Below are 16,063 nucleotides of genomic sequence, written 5' to 3'. Positions count from 1 at the left end.
CCACGCTGTCATTAAGGGGCTGCTACCATGGCACAAGATCGTGAGGAGCAGAGCGCCGGGCGGCGAGATGAGTAGTCGAAGCATTATCAGGATGAATTGGCCGTCTCCAGACAGGCGGCGAGCGCAGCCGCTGCCCTGTCGATAACAGGACGGGGGCACCTCAGGACTCCCTCCGCGGCCCACTCTGGAGAGCCTTCCGGCCTCATTAGAAAAGCAGATGAGTGGCACGCACGAGGAAGGGGGGAGCTTCTTCCCCGCCATCCGATAGCCTTCCTCCCAGGCGTTGCTCCCCGTAATGAGTCCAGACCGCAGGTCAATATGCCGCTGGGCTGCCAGTCAATACCGGTTACCTGCAACACAAACACTCAAAACCCGCTTTCATACAAAATCAATGTTCTATTAGTCCTCCCTGTATTGCCTTAGCCCAATCCCATTGATTCCACCACGAAGAGCTCTGCAGCCCATGTATGACAGATTATGGTCAAATGATCTGATGGCCGGGGATATACTTGGCTGGCCCAGCTCAGCTGACTTTATGATTTCATAGTAATAGCTTGATATAAAATGAGAAAACACTGAATTGTGAGAAAACGGAGGCAGAAGAGTTATCGGCGAAGCCATCAATCTCATCGTGAAATACCACTCGGCAGCTTTAACCGGCAGACGGATTCGCTACTCGTTTTTACAGCGGGACGAAAGGTAGACCGGAAGTGTTTGACATTAGGTCCAAACTTTATTCCGTACATTTTAAACCATGAATGTTCATTTTTCTTTTTTTTTTCCACGCCTAAAACTCTACTGTTTTTGTATACAAGAGTCTAAGAAAAACAACTGCACAACACCACAAGGTTGACAGATAAAGTCCTTCTGATGTCCACCCAACAGTGTCCGTTTTCTGTTTGGAGCTGGTCCAGTTTCTGACTTGGAAGTCTTTGAATAATCCAGATGATTTTCATTGGTACATATAAACATGTGCTAAATCCAAGTTTCTCTCAGCTTCTCCAGTATTGTCAGTTTGTTCCAGTAGATTTCGTTTTGTTAGGGTGTTGTGTGCTGCTTTGCATAGATTGCAGACGATCCATCTAGGCTTCCGTACAACACCCTCCCTTTGTGACTTTCATCCGTTGGCCGGCTGTTTGACACCATGATTTTCAACAGGCAGGTGATTCCACGTTGTTTCGTTTAATTTCGTTTTTCTAGAAATGGTTAAAAAGACTAATAAATTTACAACGCAATCTTGCAGCAAAGAATATTAACAGGTTATTTACATCAGTTTTCTTTACAGAGACTGAACAAACATTATATATAATTATATATATTTATATATATATTTATATATTTATCTGCATATCTCAAAGGCAAACCAAATAAACAAAATAAATTGATAATGTAGCAATGTACATTGTCATCATTGAGGATATCCAGGTACCATGAGGTTAAATTACTGATGGTTGAATCCAAAATCAAGTCTTTACATTATCATAAAGGATATGTCTCACAATAGACTGGGATAAATATTGTAAAAGGCAAGACTAATGCACAAAGTACATAAAATTCATAGAAATCATATCTATACATGGAACAAAGATAGGAAATGTACAAACTTATTTAGGACCTTTCCTTTCGGCACAAAGCAGAAATAAGGTATTGGATTAATATATTAATAATTATCAAATATTTAAGTCGGAAATAAACATCCACACGTTTGTGTCATCTTTACCGACATTATTGAACATCCAGTCCACTAAAAATAGCCATGGCATGTGCTTTATTAGCCTTACACACCTTTACTTTGTACAATCATACCCTTTCCCTTGGGGAGGTTCGCTCCTCTCTGGTTAAGGAGCAGTGCATCTTTGATCATGGTATTCCACAAAACAGAAGCGAAGCTTGCCGAGTTTCCAGAAACTACCGAGCCTCTACTTCTTTGGGGTTGCGAGACGGGGAATAGTCCCTCGGATCCTGGGTGGTGGTAAGGGGGGTAGTCCTCCTGGGTGAGGCTGGCCGGGCACTGCCAGCTGGCACAAGAGGCGGGGGCGCGCTTAGCGCGGCGGTAGGGGGCGTTCTGTTCAGAGGACCATTGTGTCCTGTAGAGGGGCTAAGTCTTGGGTATGGCATGCCTCCTAAGTGTGGCATAAAGGGGGGCATGTGGGGTAGATGGCCCTCCATCGGCGACTGGTGTAGCTGATGGAGGCGGGCCCTGTCAAGCTCCTCCCTCAGGTGGAGGCGCTCTCGTTCCTCCGCCTGTTGTCGCATCCTCTCGTGCTCCCTGCGCACCTCCAGGAGGTGCTCGTGGTGAGAGTAGTCGTGAGCCTCCCGTTCGCGGTAGGCGCGCTCTTGCTCGTACACGCTGGGGAAGCGGTGTCCTTGTTCGGCCCTGAGCTGGAAGTCCATGCGCCGCTGCAGGTCCAGGCTGCGGTAGGCCTCTCGAAGCGGGTCCCAGGGGAAGGCGGTGTGTGGCACGCGCTCCCGTCCTGCCAGCGGGCTCACCCCCATGAAGGGAGCCATACGGGCTCTGTCCAGTACATTGAGGCTGCCCATCTGAGGCATGGCACTCATGGATAGAGGAAGAGAGTGTGACATGGGGACACCGTGTAGGCCCGGTGTCGGGATGTCACTACCACGGGGCGAGGGAAGAGGAGGCTGCTGTGACAACGGTGGGTGGTGGTGGTGAGGGTTTCCTGGTTGGCTGACAGGTACAGGGAGGATCTGTACTGCAGGTTGGGGTGCTGGCTCTGAACTCACCACCATGACCTCTTGCTCCTCCTTTCTCTCCTCCTTAATCTTCATGTCATTTTTCACTTTGTGGAGGAGCTCTGCAGATGGAGGCTCCTTTCTCTCTATGTCCTTGATCGCAGACGGGAGCCCACCGGCTAGCTTCATGCTTTGCTCATTGATCATGGCCTTGGAGTAGGGCGAAGGCGTACGCTGCGTGGGTTTGATGGAGTCCTCTGAGGTCCGCCTCTCCAGCATCTCCTTCCCCGGCGAGCGGCTCTCCTTTACCTTTATGTCGGCTAGAGATGACTCCCTCTGGCGCTCTAGCAGCTCTTTCTCCGCCTCCCGGACGCGGTCTACACTGCCACTGTGATGCCGACCTGAATCGCTAGAGTTCTGACTGTTTGAGCGAATCAGACTGCTGATCTGGTAGCTGACTGGTGCCGAGGCAGGAGAAGAGCGGTTAGAGTGGCGGTTGCGATCCACGGAGTCCCTGTAACGGTACAACGGAACAACTTGTTGAATCAGCACATTATATTAAGCAGATTCTTTTCAATCAAATGATACTATTTTGGTTCCAACATAGTCTTCCAAAAAACAAAAAACAAACAAAAAAACAAATTTGTCGGCTTTCTCTAACTTTATCCTCATCTTAATTACCTTCTGCTTCTGAATTTCAGTCACCTCTACAATCTGCTAAACCCTTGCTTAGAGAAACTCTCCCAATTTCTTTTAGTCAACTTTTTTCGCACATCTGCTTTTAGTTTGCTTTGTGATGTAGCTTATTTACATATAGGAGGCAACTACAAATCACTTTACATGGACACTACGTCAGATTAATAGTTGGAGTTTCACATTTTTCAAGATCCAGTTGCTGTTCCATCATTTTGCGCTTTATCAAGTCCAGATATCCCCGAGGAACTTCACACTACATTCAGTCAATCACACATTCACACTCTGATGGTGGGAAGCTACAGGGCAGTAGCCACAGCTGCATAGACCGGCACCATCAGGTCCTCTGACCACCACCAGCAGGCAAGAGAAGTGTCCAGCGCAAGGACAAAAAGATGAAGATGGACGAAGCGGGGATTGATCTGGTAACCCAAATCTTGTAGTACTTTAGAGAGTTTGACCAATATCTAGTATTAATTTATACAAAGTCCCAAGTGTCTGAAAACAAAAGCCATCCGTCCTCTACCCACCTGTCCTTATCCTTCTCCTCTTTCCCGATGGACGAGTCTCTTTTCTCTCTGTCCCGTTCTCGCTCTCGCTCTCTGTCTCGCTCTCGGTCGTGGCTGTTGGCGGAACTGCTTCGCTCAGCCTCTCCGGTTTTGGGCCACTGCGGCGGGGTGGGGAAAGATGGCGGTGTGCGTCGCAGCCTGTTCCAGGTGTCGTGGTGGGGGCTGCCAAAAGTGGGCAGTCCTCCTGGCCCCTCCTTGGAACCAAACACACTATTGGACCCTGATGGTGGAAAAAAAGGAAGAAAGAAAGAAAGAAAGGAAGAAAGAAAGAAAGCAGACAGACATTGGACTCTCTAAGTTAATTGGGCACAAAACCTTCTTGAGGACACATAAGACGAGAAAGACTCGACAACAAAAGCTGCTTTTGTCTTTGTCTCTGGAGGTTCTCTCCCCGAAGCTGCTTGGAAGAGTTAGAGGTTAATGGCTCCCCACAACACAGGCTTTGCTTTGGGACTGAAGGGCTTCTCCCCCAACCCCAACACCCCCCCTTTCCCTCCTCTCCATTTTCTGCACCGGATGAACAGAGGAGACTCACTCGCCCTCTGGAGAAGAAAGCTGTGAAAAGCCAAGGGAGACCTTAGCATTCCACAGCATGTCTAGTCCAATCACATCCCATTTTCACAACAGGGTGACTGATTTGGCACACAGAAACAGGGGGGATAATGAAAACGAGAGGAAAACATAGAGGGAAGGATGCAGAGGGAGAAAAGAGAAAGCCCCTCCATGGAGATGCAAAAAGGGGGCTTGTCAAATAATTAATAGATGAATTGTCACCAAACAGCAAACCTAAGAGCGCCTGCTGGCAGCAGCGAAGTCAGATTAAAGCCAGGCTGTTGGAAACATCACTGATGGATGAAGTGGAGGCAGGGAGGAGCTTTGCTTTGCTTTGCTGTGTGTTGTACTGCTTTGTCGGGTCTCCCAGGGCCAGGGGTTTTTGGTTTGACACAGAAACTAGAGCTAAGTGTCTTTTTGCCTTCCCCTCCTCGCTCTCCCTGTTGCCTAACGCTTTCCTGCTCTGCTCTGTTCTGTGCTGTGCTTCTGGCCACAGGGGGCCCCGACTGAGAAGAGGGGAAGCCGGTGGAGGAGGAGAGAGCCGGGCAGCGCTTACCAAGCGAGGGGTTGCCTAATCCTCCGAAGGCACTGGTTGAAAGGTTGCCGAGGCCGCCAAAGGAACTGGAGCGACTGAAAGGATCTGCAAAATGCCAAACAGGGATTAGCAAGAGGGGGAGCCGGTTAGCAGTACTCACCCCGACACCAACCCGTTTTACTCAGCTTTTCTCTTACAAGCGAGTTTTTTTTTTCCTTTCTCCTTCTGTGTTTTTTTTTTTTTTTATTATTTTGTTAGCGCTGCCATCCTAACTCCCTGCCTGGTAAGTCGTATGGCAGCCAGGACGCAGGATTTACTGGCACTGACTGGAGCTTGATAGGGCAAGAGAAACAAATCTCCCTGATGTGGAAATTAGTTTGAATTTCTTGGAGCAATGTTGACGGTGGTCCGGTGCTGGACGGGGAAACTGAGAGCTAATTAAACTGAATATCTGGTGAATGATTGACTTCAGTGTAGCAGCTTGACCACTTACAGGGGGCAAAAAACATGTATGAATAACATTCATCAGTCGATTTTAAATGAATAATCCCCCCCCGAAAAAAAGCTGAAATTATTAGAATGTTTCATTTCATTTTATTTATTTTCTTCAGATAAAAAATTATTTGATCTTCAGTTTATTGAATGACATCAATTGGTAACTCTAGGTCCAAATAAGCTCTCTGTAATAAAAAAAAAGAAATAAATGAAGTACAATAAATGTAAAATCCAGTCTGTTTCTGTAAAAGACAAAATTTATGCTGCACAGAAAATAGTGTAACATAGTCTCTGTCTGGAGGCCATGTTAGTGTTTATGAGCCCAGACGGAGTTATACCAGATACATCCATGAGCTGCGTGTCTCCTTAAAAAATATACAACAGCTCGTGGTCAATAGGATCATTAAAACCAAAGCTGAGATCCAAACTTTATCTATCTGCGATTTGAATGACGCCCTGGTGGCTTTTTTTTTTTTTTACCCCATGTTCAAACCCGAGTCAAAAAACGGGGAGAATGAGCAGGGAATGCATGGAGAGAAAGAGGAGATATATGGTCAAACGATTGTGAATGTGCGGTTACTTACACTTACCTGCCAAATGGCTTGGAGGCAGGAAGCCACTGGGGTGGGGGGCGGGGCCGTACGGGGAGGGTGCTGGGTGTGCAGAGCCTATCAACACAGACGCACTCACATTATTCAGTAATATGGGAATTTAATCTCTAAGAAACTCCCTTCAAAACAAGTCTTGTTTAGTATAAATGTAGGTTAGTTGCTGTGGGAGATTTAAATCCAATATCAAAAACATAACAGGGGTTTAATCCTAATGTTGTTATTTTATGTTGTTTTTTTTTAACCTTTAAACCTTTTATGCAGAAAAAGGAAAAAAAGGCAGTGGTGCGCTAGCAACAATCCTTACATGTTCCTATTTCCCACTGATCATTTATCAGCTAAACAATTCTTTGTAGGTAATCACATAATGCAAACATAAAGATGGTAACAAAGTAACAAAAAAAAGACATTTGCATAAACAATTGTCATTTGTCAGATTAGAATTATTTTAAGACCAAGATTTACTCTAAATGAAAAACACCAAAGGAGTTCAAGTGCAGGTAAGATGTTGACGACAGAAATATTCCACAGAAACCCGTTAAAAAGAAAAAAAAAATCTTGATCTATTCCTACGCTAAGAAGTAATAAAATGTGAATAAATGCAAAAACATGTTGAACACAGAGTCAACGCGGGCTGCCGTTCACATTTCCCTTTTATTGCCGCGGTTACGTGTTTGTGCTTGAACCTGCAGCGGCACGGCAAGGTCAGGTTTTGAATGCACAACTAAATGGCTTCTTTTACAAAACATTGTTACTATCAACCACATCTCATGAATTGTTAATGAAAGAGCCAATTATATGAATGCCTCTGACAAACCACAGCATAATTACCAGTCAAAGGGCATTCTCCTTTCTGCTGTAGCCCCCCCACCCGCCCCAACGCAGGGCAAATCAGTCAATTACCTATCTGAGAGTCATGCATATTCATAGACAAATCTGATTTCCTTTACTGGCAAAACATTTGCTGAAAAAGCCCTATAATTAACCAAACACTACACGAGAGGAAAAATACCCACTCCGTTTCATCAGCATGTTTTTTTTTTTGTTTTTTTTTTAAATGAAATTAGAAATTCTTATTTGCATAAAGGCAGAAAAGCTTCAGTAATAAGATCACTTGTGATTTTTTTACATTTAGGTTTTAGGAAATCAGCTGACCTGTGGAGGGGAACAGGGGTCGTGCCAGGTCGTGGGGATAGGGGAAGCCTGGGAAGACTCCTGGGGCCGGAGGTCGACTGAACAGGTCCAGCTTCCCGTTCATGTCCAGCTTGTGGGGGTCGAGCTGCATCTGCTGTAATTCAAAGAGGCAGAGACGACGACAGTCAGACAAAGGAAAACTAGGCCAGCGGATAACGGCGGGCGAGGCATTTCCAGTGACACAGCAGGCGGTTTATTCGTTTTTCGCTGCGTTTCTCCAGTTCCGGCTAGCTCTGTCAAACCATCCATGCAAGCTGATTAGGAGCAATAAATCCTTGATGACAAAGATCCAAAGGCCGAAGAAAGCCTTTGAATCAAAATCTAACTAATAAATATAAAAAAAAACTCCAGATAAAATTGTTATCGGCAATAATGTTAGAATACATTACATTATTCTAACATTAAAAGGTAAAATGTAGTTTTATAGTGTATATGTTAGTGATATTAATATTACTATAGTCATTAGAAGAAGGAATAATTTGATGTTTCCTGTTTTAAATATAAACATTTAGATCATTTTTACTTTGGTTTACATGTTTTGCGTAGATACAATGAACCCAAAGTATTCATGATCATCAGTTACCAGCTCTGCCTAGTCTTTTCAAACCAGCGGCTCGTTCGTGGGTAATTTATTCTTAGCATATGTAATCTCTGTGTATAGTAGGTGATTATTTAACAATCACTGCTATGTGTCTGGTTTGACATGACGATAAATCTTCTGGAAGACAGAACGGTCCGTCTCACGCACCTTCATTTTCTGCTGGTGGTGGTAGATCTGCCATGCAATCTGGACATGTACCGCGCACCACTTGCCAGGTTTCTAAAAATTTGAAGAGAAACTACAGTCAGCGTCCTGGCTTTAATTTAGCGAGCTAAAAAAAAATTAAAAATCAATGCTGGCATTAGGAATTTCTGGCCAGACGACAAAGCAGAAGTCAGAAATTTTAACCAGGCAACCAATTTAGAAATATGTATCCCTGGCTTGAACCCAGTACGGAGCTTATGCTTAACCCCGATACTCCAAAGCCCAGCATCAGCTTGACTGGGATTGTACATGAGACTTTGTGGCCTGGCCAGAGAACTAAAGGGTTTTAGATAAATCAACAAATGTGTCAACTCACCCTAACAGATGTCCTGAATGGATCACTCATCTGTATGGACAACAGAGGATCATTAATAACAGAAATATAGACATGTCAAAGCAGGTTTAATGTTTAGACTCATAAAATACAAGTTTCTAAAGACGCTAAGACTTATGGTGCGTTCCATTTGCAGTCAGAAAAATCAACTGGAAAGCCCACTGGAGTAAAAAATTCGGAGTAACTCTGACGACCTCCAGTGAGGACTTTTATGGCCGACTTTACGTTTCAATATGGCCGCTGGCCACATCAACAGTAGTAAGCTGTGGTGGAAACATGCTTATTTTACAAGAGACACTTGTAAAATAAAATCAACGTTTCCAATAGCAAATGTAACTGAACAAATTAAAAAGTGGCGTTCGCTTAAAACGATGTTCATAAGCGGTACTGCAAACAACCTCTACTTGCGCGCCGCCATGTTGAAATCCCGATTTCTCCGACTACATCAACCGGAACGTTATTACCTCAAACGTTTCTGACTCCGACTTCTGAGGTAAGTGGAACGCACCCGATAGTTTCGCTTGTTGTGTGTGTTTGGCGTTCACCAGAAGCACTACAGCAGAATGATGGCGGCCATGCTTACCCGGGGATCCTTCTGTAGAAGTGTGTGAGGAACGGCTCCAGGACGCGCTGCTACGTCAATGGGATTAGAAGCCTGACAGAAACAACAGAAAAGATGCTCGGTATTAAAAACAAGCCAGAAATACAGTAGACAAAAACTAGACGTTAGCAACCTAATGTGTTCTTTGAAGATTATTGTGATCTAGGCGTGTTCAATGTGGATTTCTTGAACTCAGCAGGTGTACTCAGCTGTTCCCTGAGTGGATTAGTGCATTTCTACTTGGGTGTTTCTTGTTGATCATTTTCTTGTTGCCAGTTTTTCTGTTGCTTTTAATTTCAAGCTTCTGTAAAGCATGACTGGAAATGCAATGGGAGATTTAAGGCTTTTGACCAGATTTGGCAGATTTCTTTGGTTTGACCGGCCCTGTCTGATGAAACTGTGCATAAGAGCGAGCTCCCATGGTCACACAGTCACACAGAGATTATTTTAATCTCTGTAAAATAATCTACAGAGATTATTTTACAAGACAAAGAAGACCTGAAGTTAGCCGTTTTCAGCTTTGTTGAGGTATCTGAAAATAAACGCACCAAGAAGTTATTTAGCAAAAAAACTATTTTATCGTATTGGCATGTCGGCTGTTTATTCAGGCTACTAAATCAGAGAGCTACAATTTAGTGTTTGCTGGTCATTTGGATCCAGTTCATACTTGGTTGTTTTGTAATTGAATCAGATGTTTTGCCAAACTCTGAGATGTTTCATCAGATTGGTGAAATGGCAGATGTACACAGAACCAACTGGAAGGTTGAACATATAACAGGAAAGTTGACCTATTTTAACCATTTAAACCTTCAACCTGCCCTGTTTAAGGAACCTTGGAAACCAGAGAGCTAATGTCAAAGTCTGCATGCTCTGGGAAAAAGCACATTAAGTCACATATTTGCTTTAGCAATGCTAATCAGGCTAACCAGACATCTAAGACAGTAAAGATGGTTTGAAATGTCAGTTCCTGGTTATTTTGTTTTTATTTTAACTGAGTCATTGTAATTGTTATTATATATGCATATGTTGTTTGTTACCATGGTTTCTTGATTTTGCTTTGTTTTTCTCTTTCTGCAGGTGTAGGAGCAGACTCCTCTATAATCTCCTTTCCCTTTAGACATTTCTCACATTTTTCTTTTCGAAATTTTATGACAAGGTAGAGTGTTGGCTTTGCTCCTAATAGGAAATATTTTTATTCATTTTTTACTTCTACTGGTTTATTATATCCTCTATTTTTTTAGGTAAATTATCTTAAGATGAGAAACATATTTTTAACACACAAGGCCATTCAGGCAGCAGTTAATACATTTTCCAATGTAATTAACACACCATTTACATAAAAAATGAAAATAAGTCCAATTAAATGCTTCATTCATGTTTACTTTTGCAAAAAAAAAAAAAAAAAAAATTCACTTGGGAAATAAAACCTCATGATTTACTTTGAGGTTCAATGACTTTGGAACGAGGTGTGCCAAACGCAAAATCTTTCCAAAAATCACAGTGTGATCCTCCAGATTTATGTCACCAGGATAAATATCAAACCCTGGCCTTCCTCAGTAACACTAAAGCTCCCTAATCCGTAATTACTGCTACTATATAGCTGATGCTAATATAAACCAAAAAGAAAGAAAGAAAAAAAACCTCAAGCTCATCTCCAAGAATACTTAGCAGGGGCTTTGTGTAAGAGCCTTGCTTGGACCATCTGGAGCGGTCTTCGACAGAAGGGTCCCTCAGTGCCTGAGCCAGCTGGGACCAGGGCCAGCGGATTTGGGCCAGCTTTGATTGGTGTCTTCCTCCAGGTCACAGCCTCTGAGTATATGTCAGACAGACTCGCCCGGCCTAACCCTTCACATCCCCTCCCTGATTCCCCCTCTGGTTTCACTGAATAGCAATTTGTCTATCTTGACCTGGTCGGGACTCAGTTAGTGACGTTACACAAGCATTTGTAAGACTGGAAGTACTGAGTTTACTCTATTAAACGGATAAAAATGCAACAAAACCATATTTCTTGTCTGACCTCATCGGATGAAACAGATTTAGGTCATCACTTTGGGTTGTGTTTAAAACTCTTATTAAAAAGAGGAAGCGGTTCTTGAATTGGCCGGTTTTGTTGACTACATTGAGAATTAATGACTCTAGCTCAGTGTATGTCAAAATACAACCATGAATTTTCTTTTTTGTTTCTTTCGACATGTGATAGCTTTGGTTAGGAACCAGTTTTGACATCGGCTTAGGTTCTATTAATTATAGTAATATTAGAGAATTGAGTAGAAATATCCCGTAATTTCTGTGCAACAGCAGCAAAATGTCAAGCAATAACAGGAAACAGACTCTCACAAAGATAGAATATAAAATAATATATATTTATACATTGAAAAAACAGAAGAATAAAATTGCTGTAACTAAGGGAAAAATTTCCACATAAATGCTGTGTAGTTACTGTATATAAAAAAATCCATTATTATTCAAGTATTTGTAAGATGTAAACAGAAAGTTCAGAGTTCTCTCCATTTTATGGAAAAGAATGTAACAAAACTAAACCAGGGCATCTGCGGGTCACAACGGGTTACATCTACGCTCACGGCTCATGTTTTGCATCGTGAGAGGAAGTAGTTCTTGAGTTGACCTGTTGTGTTAGCATAGCGCATCTGGAAAGTAAAAACCCATGCATTTCCTCTCGGAACTGTGCAGTCGCTAGTTTGTGTGCATGCTTCCAGGTATTCCCGGCCTGTTTCGTAGCCTCTGGGTTAAGGGCGGGGATGTGGGTCTGACCTTAGGCTGGAAGGCTCCTTGCAGCGAGCTGAAGGGTCCTGAGTGCGGGAGCAGCGGGGGCATGCCTGGCATGGTCGGGGGATAGGAGGGGAAGAACTGGGAGGACAGAGGGAGGGATGGAGGGAGGGAAACGAAGAAATAAAAATAAAATAAAATAAACAACACACAAAATCATACAGAGACTCGTACAGGACGCGAGCGATTCAGCACACGCAAAGCCACGGCCGCCATCAATGCCCCCACGGCAACATTCAAATATGCCAAATATTTGATTTGCCAAATGCAAAACACATATTTATATTAGAATGACAGAGGAAACTCACATTTGAATGTCTGATGAACGGATTGTCCAGTTTGGGGGTGTATTTGTCGAACTGGGGGAGAAGAAGAGAAGAACAGAATTAGGGAGAGTCTCACACGGATATTTCTACAGTGCAAAACATGACAAACATGTGCAGCTGGTCAAATTCAGACACATATTTATAATGATATTGATAAAAAAAGTCCAGGAGGTAAAGCAGCTGGCTTGCACTGGCCACGGATTTCATTAAACAACATGGCAAAGCTTGATTTTCCAATTAAAAGTACAGTCATGGGGATCAAATTATGTTGAAGTCAGAGTAATATTTAAAGAAAAAAAAATATATACTTTTAATACTTTTTTTTGACAACATACACTACTGATAAGCACAGAAAGCGAGTAGCTTTGGCTTCTTCCCCGGCGTTTGAAAAAGCACATCTCAAATTAAATTTGGTCAAAAGGCAGGTCTGTGCACAACATCATGAGCAGATTACATGAGCAGCATGAGTCTCATTTGACTGAAACTAAATGAAGCCATTTGCAATGGTTAGGAGTCAATTTAGGCTGGATCAGCATGAAACTGACAACGTTTCACGGAGGACGCGAAGTGAAGAAACCCTTCCTGTGTCACGGCTTGAGCCAATTAGAGTCATTGCAGCCGGATTTTAGCATAAAAAAAAAAAAAACATAAAATAAAATCTGTGGTTTTATGCTGGAAAAGAAAAAATGTCTCCAATCATTTCCCGAACGCATGTGAAGCCAAGCGGGAGACACATGAATGGCGGACCTTGTATTTTGGTTGGCGCGCACCAACACTGGTCTTCTATTTTGAAATTTGCTCATTACAGGAAACGGTAGCTTGTGCGCACTCCGCAAACATACAAGCCGTTTGCAGGTAGTTTTAGAGAGTGCTGCTGTAAAGCCCTCTCGGCGTACAGGATTTAAAATCGTTAAATCAAAGGGCTACGAATCAGATTCCAGGGTCGGGCCGGGAGTTTTCGTTTTTGGTTGCCTTCTGTCACATCCGAACCTGAAGCGGCAGAGCAGACGCAGCCGAAGCCGAGTCTGGGGGGGTCGATTCAGAGAGGGGGGGAGGGAAAAAAAAAAAAAAAGCAGAGCTCATTAAACAGCTGCTCTGCATTTCTGAGGGGTGCAGCTTGTTTAATGTTTGACACTGAAAAAGAATGCCGGACGCTTTATGGCCTTGTAAAAGACAAAAAAAAAAAAGAAAAGAAAAGGAAAACACAAAGTCTGGCCTTTATAATTTATGGTAGCTGTCACGGATTTATGGCAAACATCTTTGCCAAATTAAACCTTAATACTTCCATCTTATAACAATTCGGGAGATTCCTCGTTCAAAGGCGTGGTGGTGGTGGGGGGGAGGCGCGGCCGGTCGCTGCTACCATTTGGCAAGCCAGCTGCTTGAGGGCGTAAAGCAATAAACAAACATAGAAGCTTCATAATTTCATTAATTACAGTCATTAGCCAAAGGCTGTTGCATAGTTTAATTGACTCGGGGCATCAAGAGAACACAAAAAACAACAACAAAATAAAAAATAAATAAAAAAATGAGAGAGAGAAAATAATGAGGAAACACTGCTTCTGTCCTTTCACAGAAAAACAACGACATCATCATGAATCTTGTTTCTCTAAGGGAATAAAAACTATTTTTCAGAGCAAAGTGAAACAAAAAAAATGTAAATTCTCCATGAAAAAGGACAAAAAGGGGCTGTCGGGTGTAATAAAATGAAACTGAGGGGTGGGGGGGGGGAGAAAAAGAAAAAAAAAATCACTCCTTTCATGATCAAAGGGACGACTTGCAAACTGCACCATAATTCCAAACCATGTCAGGAATGAGCAGCAGACCAGATAACAAAATAATAAGGAAAAAAAAAAAAAAAAAAAAAAAAAAAAAGAGTGTTGGCTCGGGAAAACCTGCTGCACGCTCTCTCTGTAGTTTTCCCGAGTCTGCGGCGTAAACACCAGCACTTTGATTTCTAATGTACAGGATGGGAATAATCTTTGTAAGAGGCCTTAATGGGACCGCAGGCTCTTAATCAGAAGGTCACAGAGTGATGGATTACATCTATTAAACTAATGCCGAAAAGCTACAAACAGGGGACCCATCTGAGAAGGCTGCCGGAGATCGGCTGTGTGCTGGAAATGATGAATGAACAGTTATAATCTGAGAGCTGCCAGTGTTGCAACCCCGCCGGCCCCAACCCCCTCCCTCCCTCTCTCTCTCTGAATTGATGGCAGTCAAGGCAAGGAAGCAATTAGAAAAGTTATCAAAACAGTTTGGCGGTGATGTCATCAGCCTTTATCTGCAATGAAGTCATTTTGACTGAGAGCGAAGCTTTGAATTTAAAACTAAAGACATAAATGCACAAACACATACAAGAGGAAAAATAGCATAAATTAATTTTCCCCCACATAGAAGCCATGTAATCTGCAGGAATGCTTCCACACACACACACACACAGACACACACACACACAGAGAGAAAGAGTTGTTTAATGGGCCTTTCGTTGCTCTTTGCGAACGCTTCCATATGCAAACAATTGAGAGAAAGAAAAAGAGAGAGAAAAAAAAGAAAAAAAAAAACGGCTTCGGGGCATTTCTGCTGTTTGATCTGCAAAAATCTTAAGTGCAAGTTAGAGGGAAGACGAGGGTTTAAATGAAATTAGCCTGTGGAGTTCTGTAAAAGCGCGGCACGGCGCTGGCGTGGGCGTGCCGCTCTCCGGAAAGTTCCTCTGGAATATTGTTCATCGAAAGAACGCGGCGTTCCGGGGAGAACGGTTGAAAGAAAGCAGGGAGAAATGTGCAATTCATAAAAGCTTTGGGATGTTATCTGGTGAAAAAAAAAAAGTTAATTGAAGAAAAGATAATAATAATTAAAAAAAAAAAAAGAGGAGCGCATTGAAGAGGAGATTCGAGGAGGTGCGACAGGTGAGTTGGTTGGAGGTTTACGGGTGGAAGGGGGGAGAAGCAGGTGGATGTGGGGGGGCTTTTCTTGTTACTTATCCTCACATTTCTGGCTTGGGTACGCACCATGGGGGGTGCGGTGGGCGGGGTGAGGATGGCGGCCGGGGGCAGACTGGCGGGGAAGGGCGTGAAGGTGTGCTGATGGGTGTGTTGGTGCTGGTGCATGTGCTGGTGTTGGTGAAACTCGGCCCTCAGGAGCGACACGGGGGCCAGCGGCGAAGCGGACGGCCCCCGGCCCCGCTCCGAACTCTGAACCAGGAAGCGGTTGTTCAGCTCCTGCCTCAGGAGGTCATGCTCTGCAAGAAAGGAGAGCGAGGAAAACCAAAAAAAAAAAAAAAAAAAAAAAAAGAACAAAAAAAGGAAGAAATAAAGAAAATAAAAAGGAAAGGAAAGAAAAAAAAAAGATGGGAGGCGGGGAAAGGAAAGGAGTAAGGGGGTTGGGGGGGGGACACAAGAAAAAAAAAAGGCACGAGCGCCCAGTCAGTCTTCACAACAAGGGTAGAAGAAAGAAAATAGTCACCTGGCATTCTCTGTTTCTCCAGCTCATGCTGTGAGGGTTTTCTACGTGGGGACTCATTGGTGGTGGTAAGAGAGTTGCCTGTGACAATGTGCCAATCAGAATCCCCGAATGAGGCTGGCAATACATGATTGGTTGGTTGAATGATATCAACAGGCTGGTATCTAAAGACAAGAGAGAACCAAGAGTCATCCCAGCAGAAAACACACACTCTTGCCCTCTAGGTCAGAAAAGCACAACTGGTTTTTGGTGCCTTGCAAAAGTATTCGTACCCCTGGAATATACATATATGTATATATATTTTTTTTTCATCCACATTTTGTCACACTACAACCTTTTATTTGGTATAAACCACAAAGTATTAGTGAAGCGGAAGGAAGGGGATTATTAAGGTAATAAAAAAAAATC

At 43.3% G+C, this 16,063-nt stretch overlaps 1 protein-coding gene across 6 annotated transcripts in view; it reads right to left on the bottom strand.

Moving 5' to 3' along the window:
- Positions 1-711: 711 nt before the first annotated feature.
- The window catches only part of fbrsl1 (fibrosin-like 1), a 353,739-nt gene continuing 338,387 nt past the window's right edge, over positions 712-16,063 (bottom strand). For 2 of the 6 annotated variants that reach the window (XM_088009073.1, XM_088009074.1), the window contains 11 exons: positions 15,659-15,819; positions 12,176-12,226; positions 11,853-11,948; positions 9,063-9,134; positions 8,462-8,491; positions 8,089-8,160; positions 7,302-7,434; positions 6,129-6,206; positions 5,065-5,148; positions 3,918-4,176; positions 712-3,208 (listed from right to left, as the gene is read on the bottom strand). In XM_088009073.1, coding sequence (XP_087865199.1) covers positions 1,909-3,208; positions 3,918-4,176; positions 5,065-5,148; positions 6,129-6,206; positions 7,302-7,434; positions 8,089-8,160; positions 8,462-8,491; positions 9,063-9,134; positions 11,853-11,948; positions 12,176-12,226; positions 15,659-15,819 — 2,336 coding nt within the window. In that variant the 3' untranslated portion in view covers positions 712-1,908. Of the gene's footprint in view, positions 3,209-3,917; positions 4,177-5,064; positions 5,149-6,128; positions 6,207-7,301; positions 7,435-8,088; positions 8,161-8,461; positions 8,492-9,062; positions 9,135-11,852; positions 11,949-12,175; positions 12,227-15,183; positions 15,435-15,658; positions 15,820-16,063 lie in introns of all 6 variants that reach the window. The other 4 variants (XM_088009069.1, XM_088009071.1, XM_088009070.1 and 1 more) reach the window with 3 other exon arrangements.

Source organism: Poecilia mexicana, unplaced genomic scaffold (assembly GCF_051168715.1).
Source record: "Poecilia mexicana isolate PSO_F unplaced genomic scaffold, ASM5116871v1 scaffold_9, whole genome shotgun sequence".
Lineage (NCBI taxonomy): Eukaryota > Metazoa > Chordata > Actinopteri > Cyprinodontiformes > Poeciliidae > Poecilia > Poecilia mexicana.
This window is presented reverse-complemented; position numbering and strand designations above follow the sequence as displayed.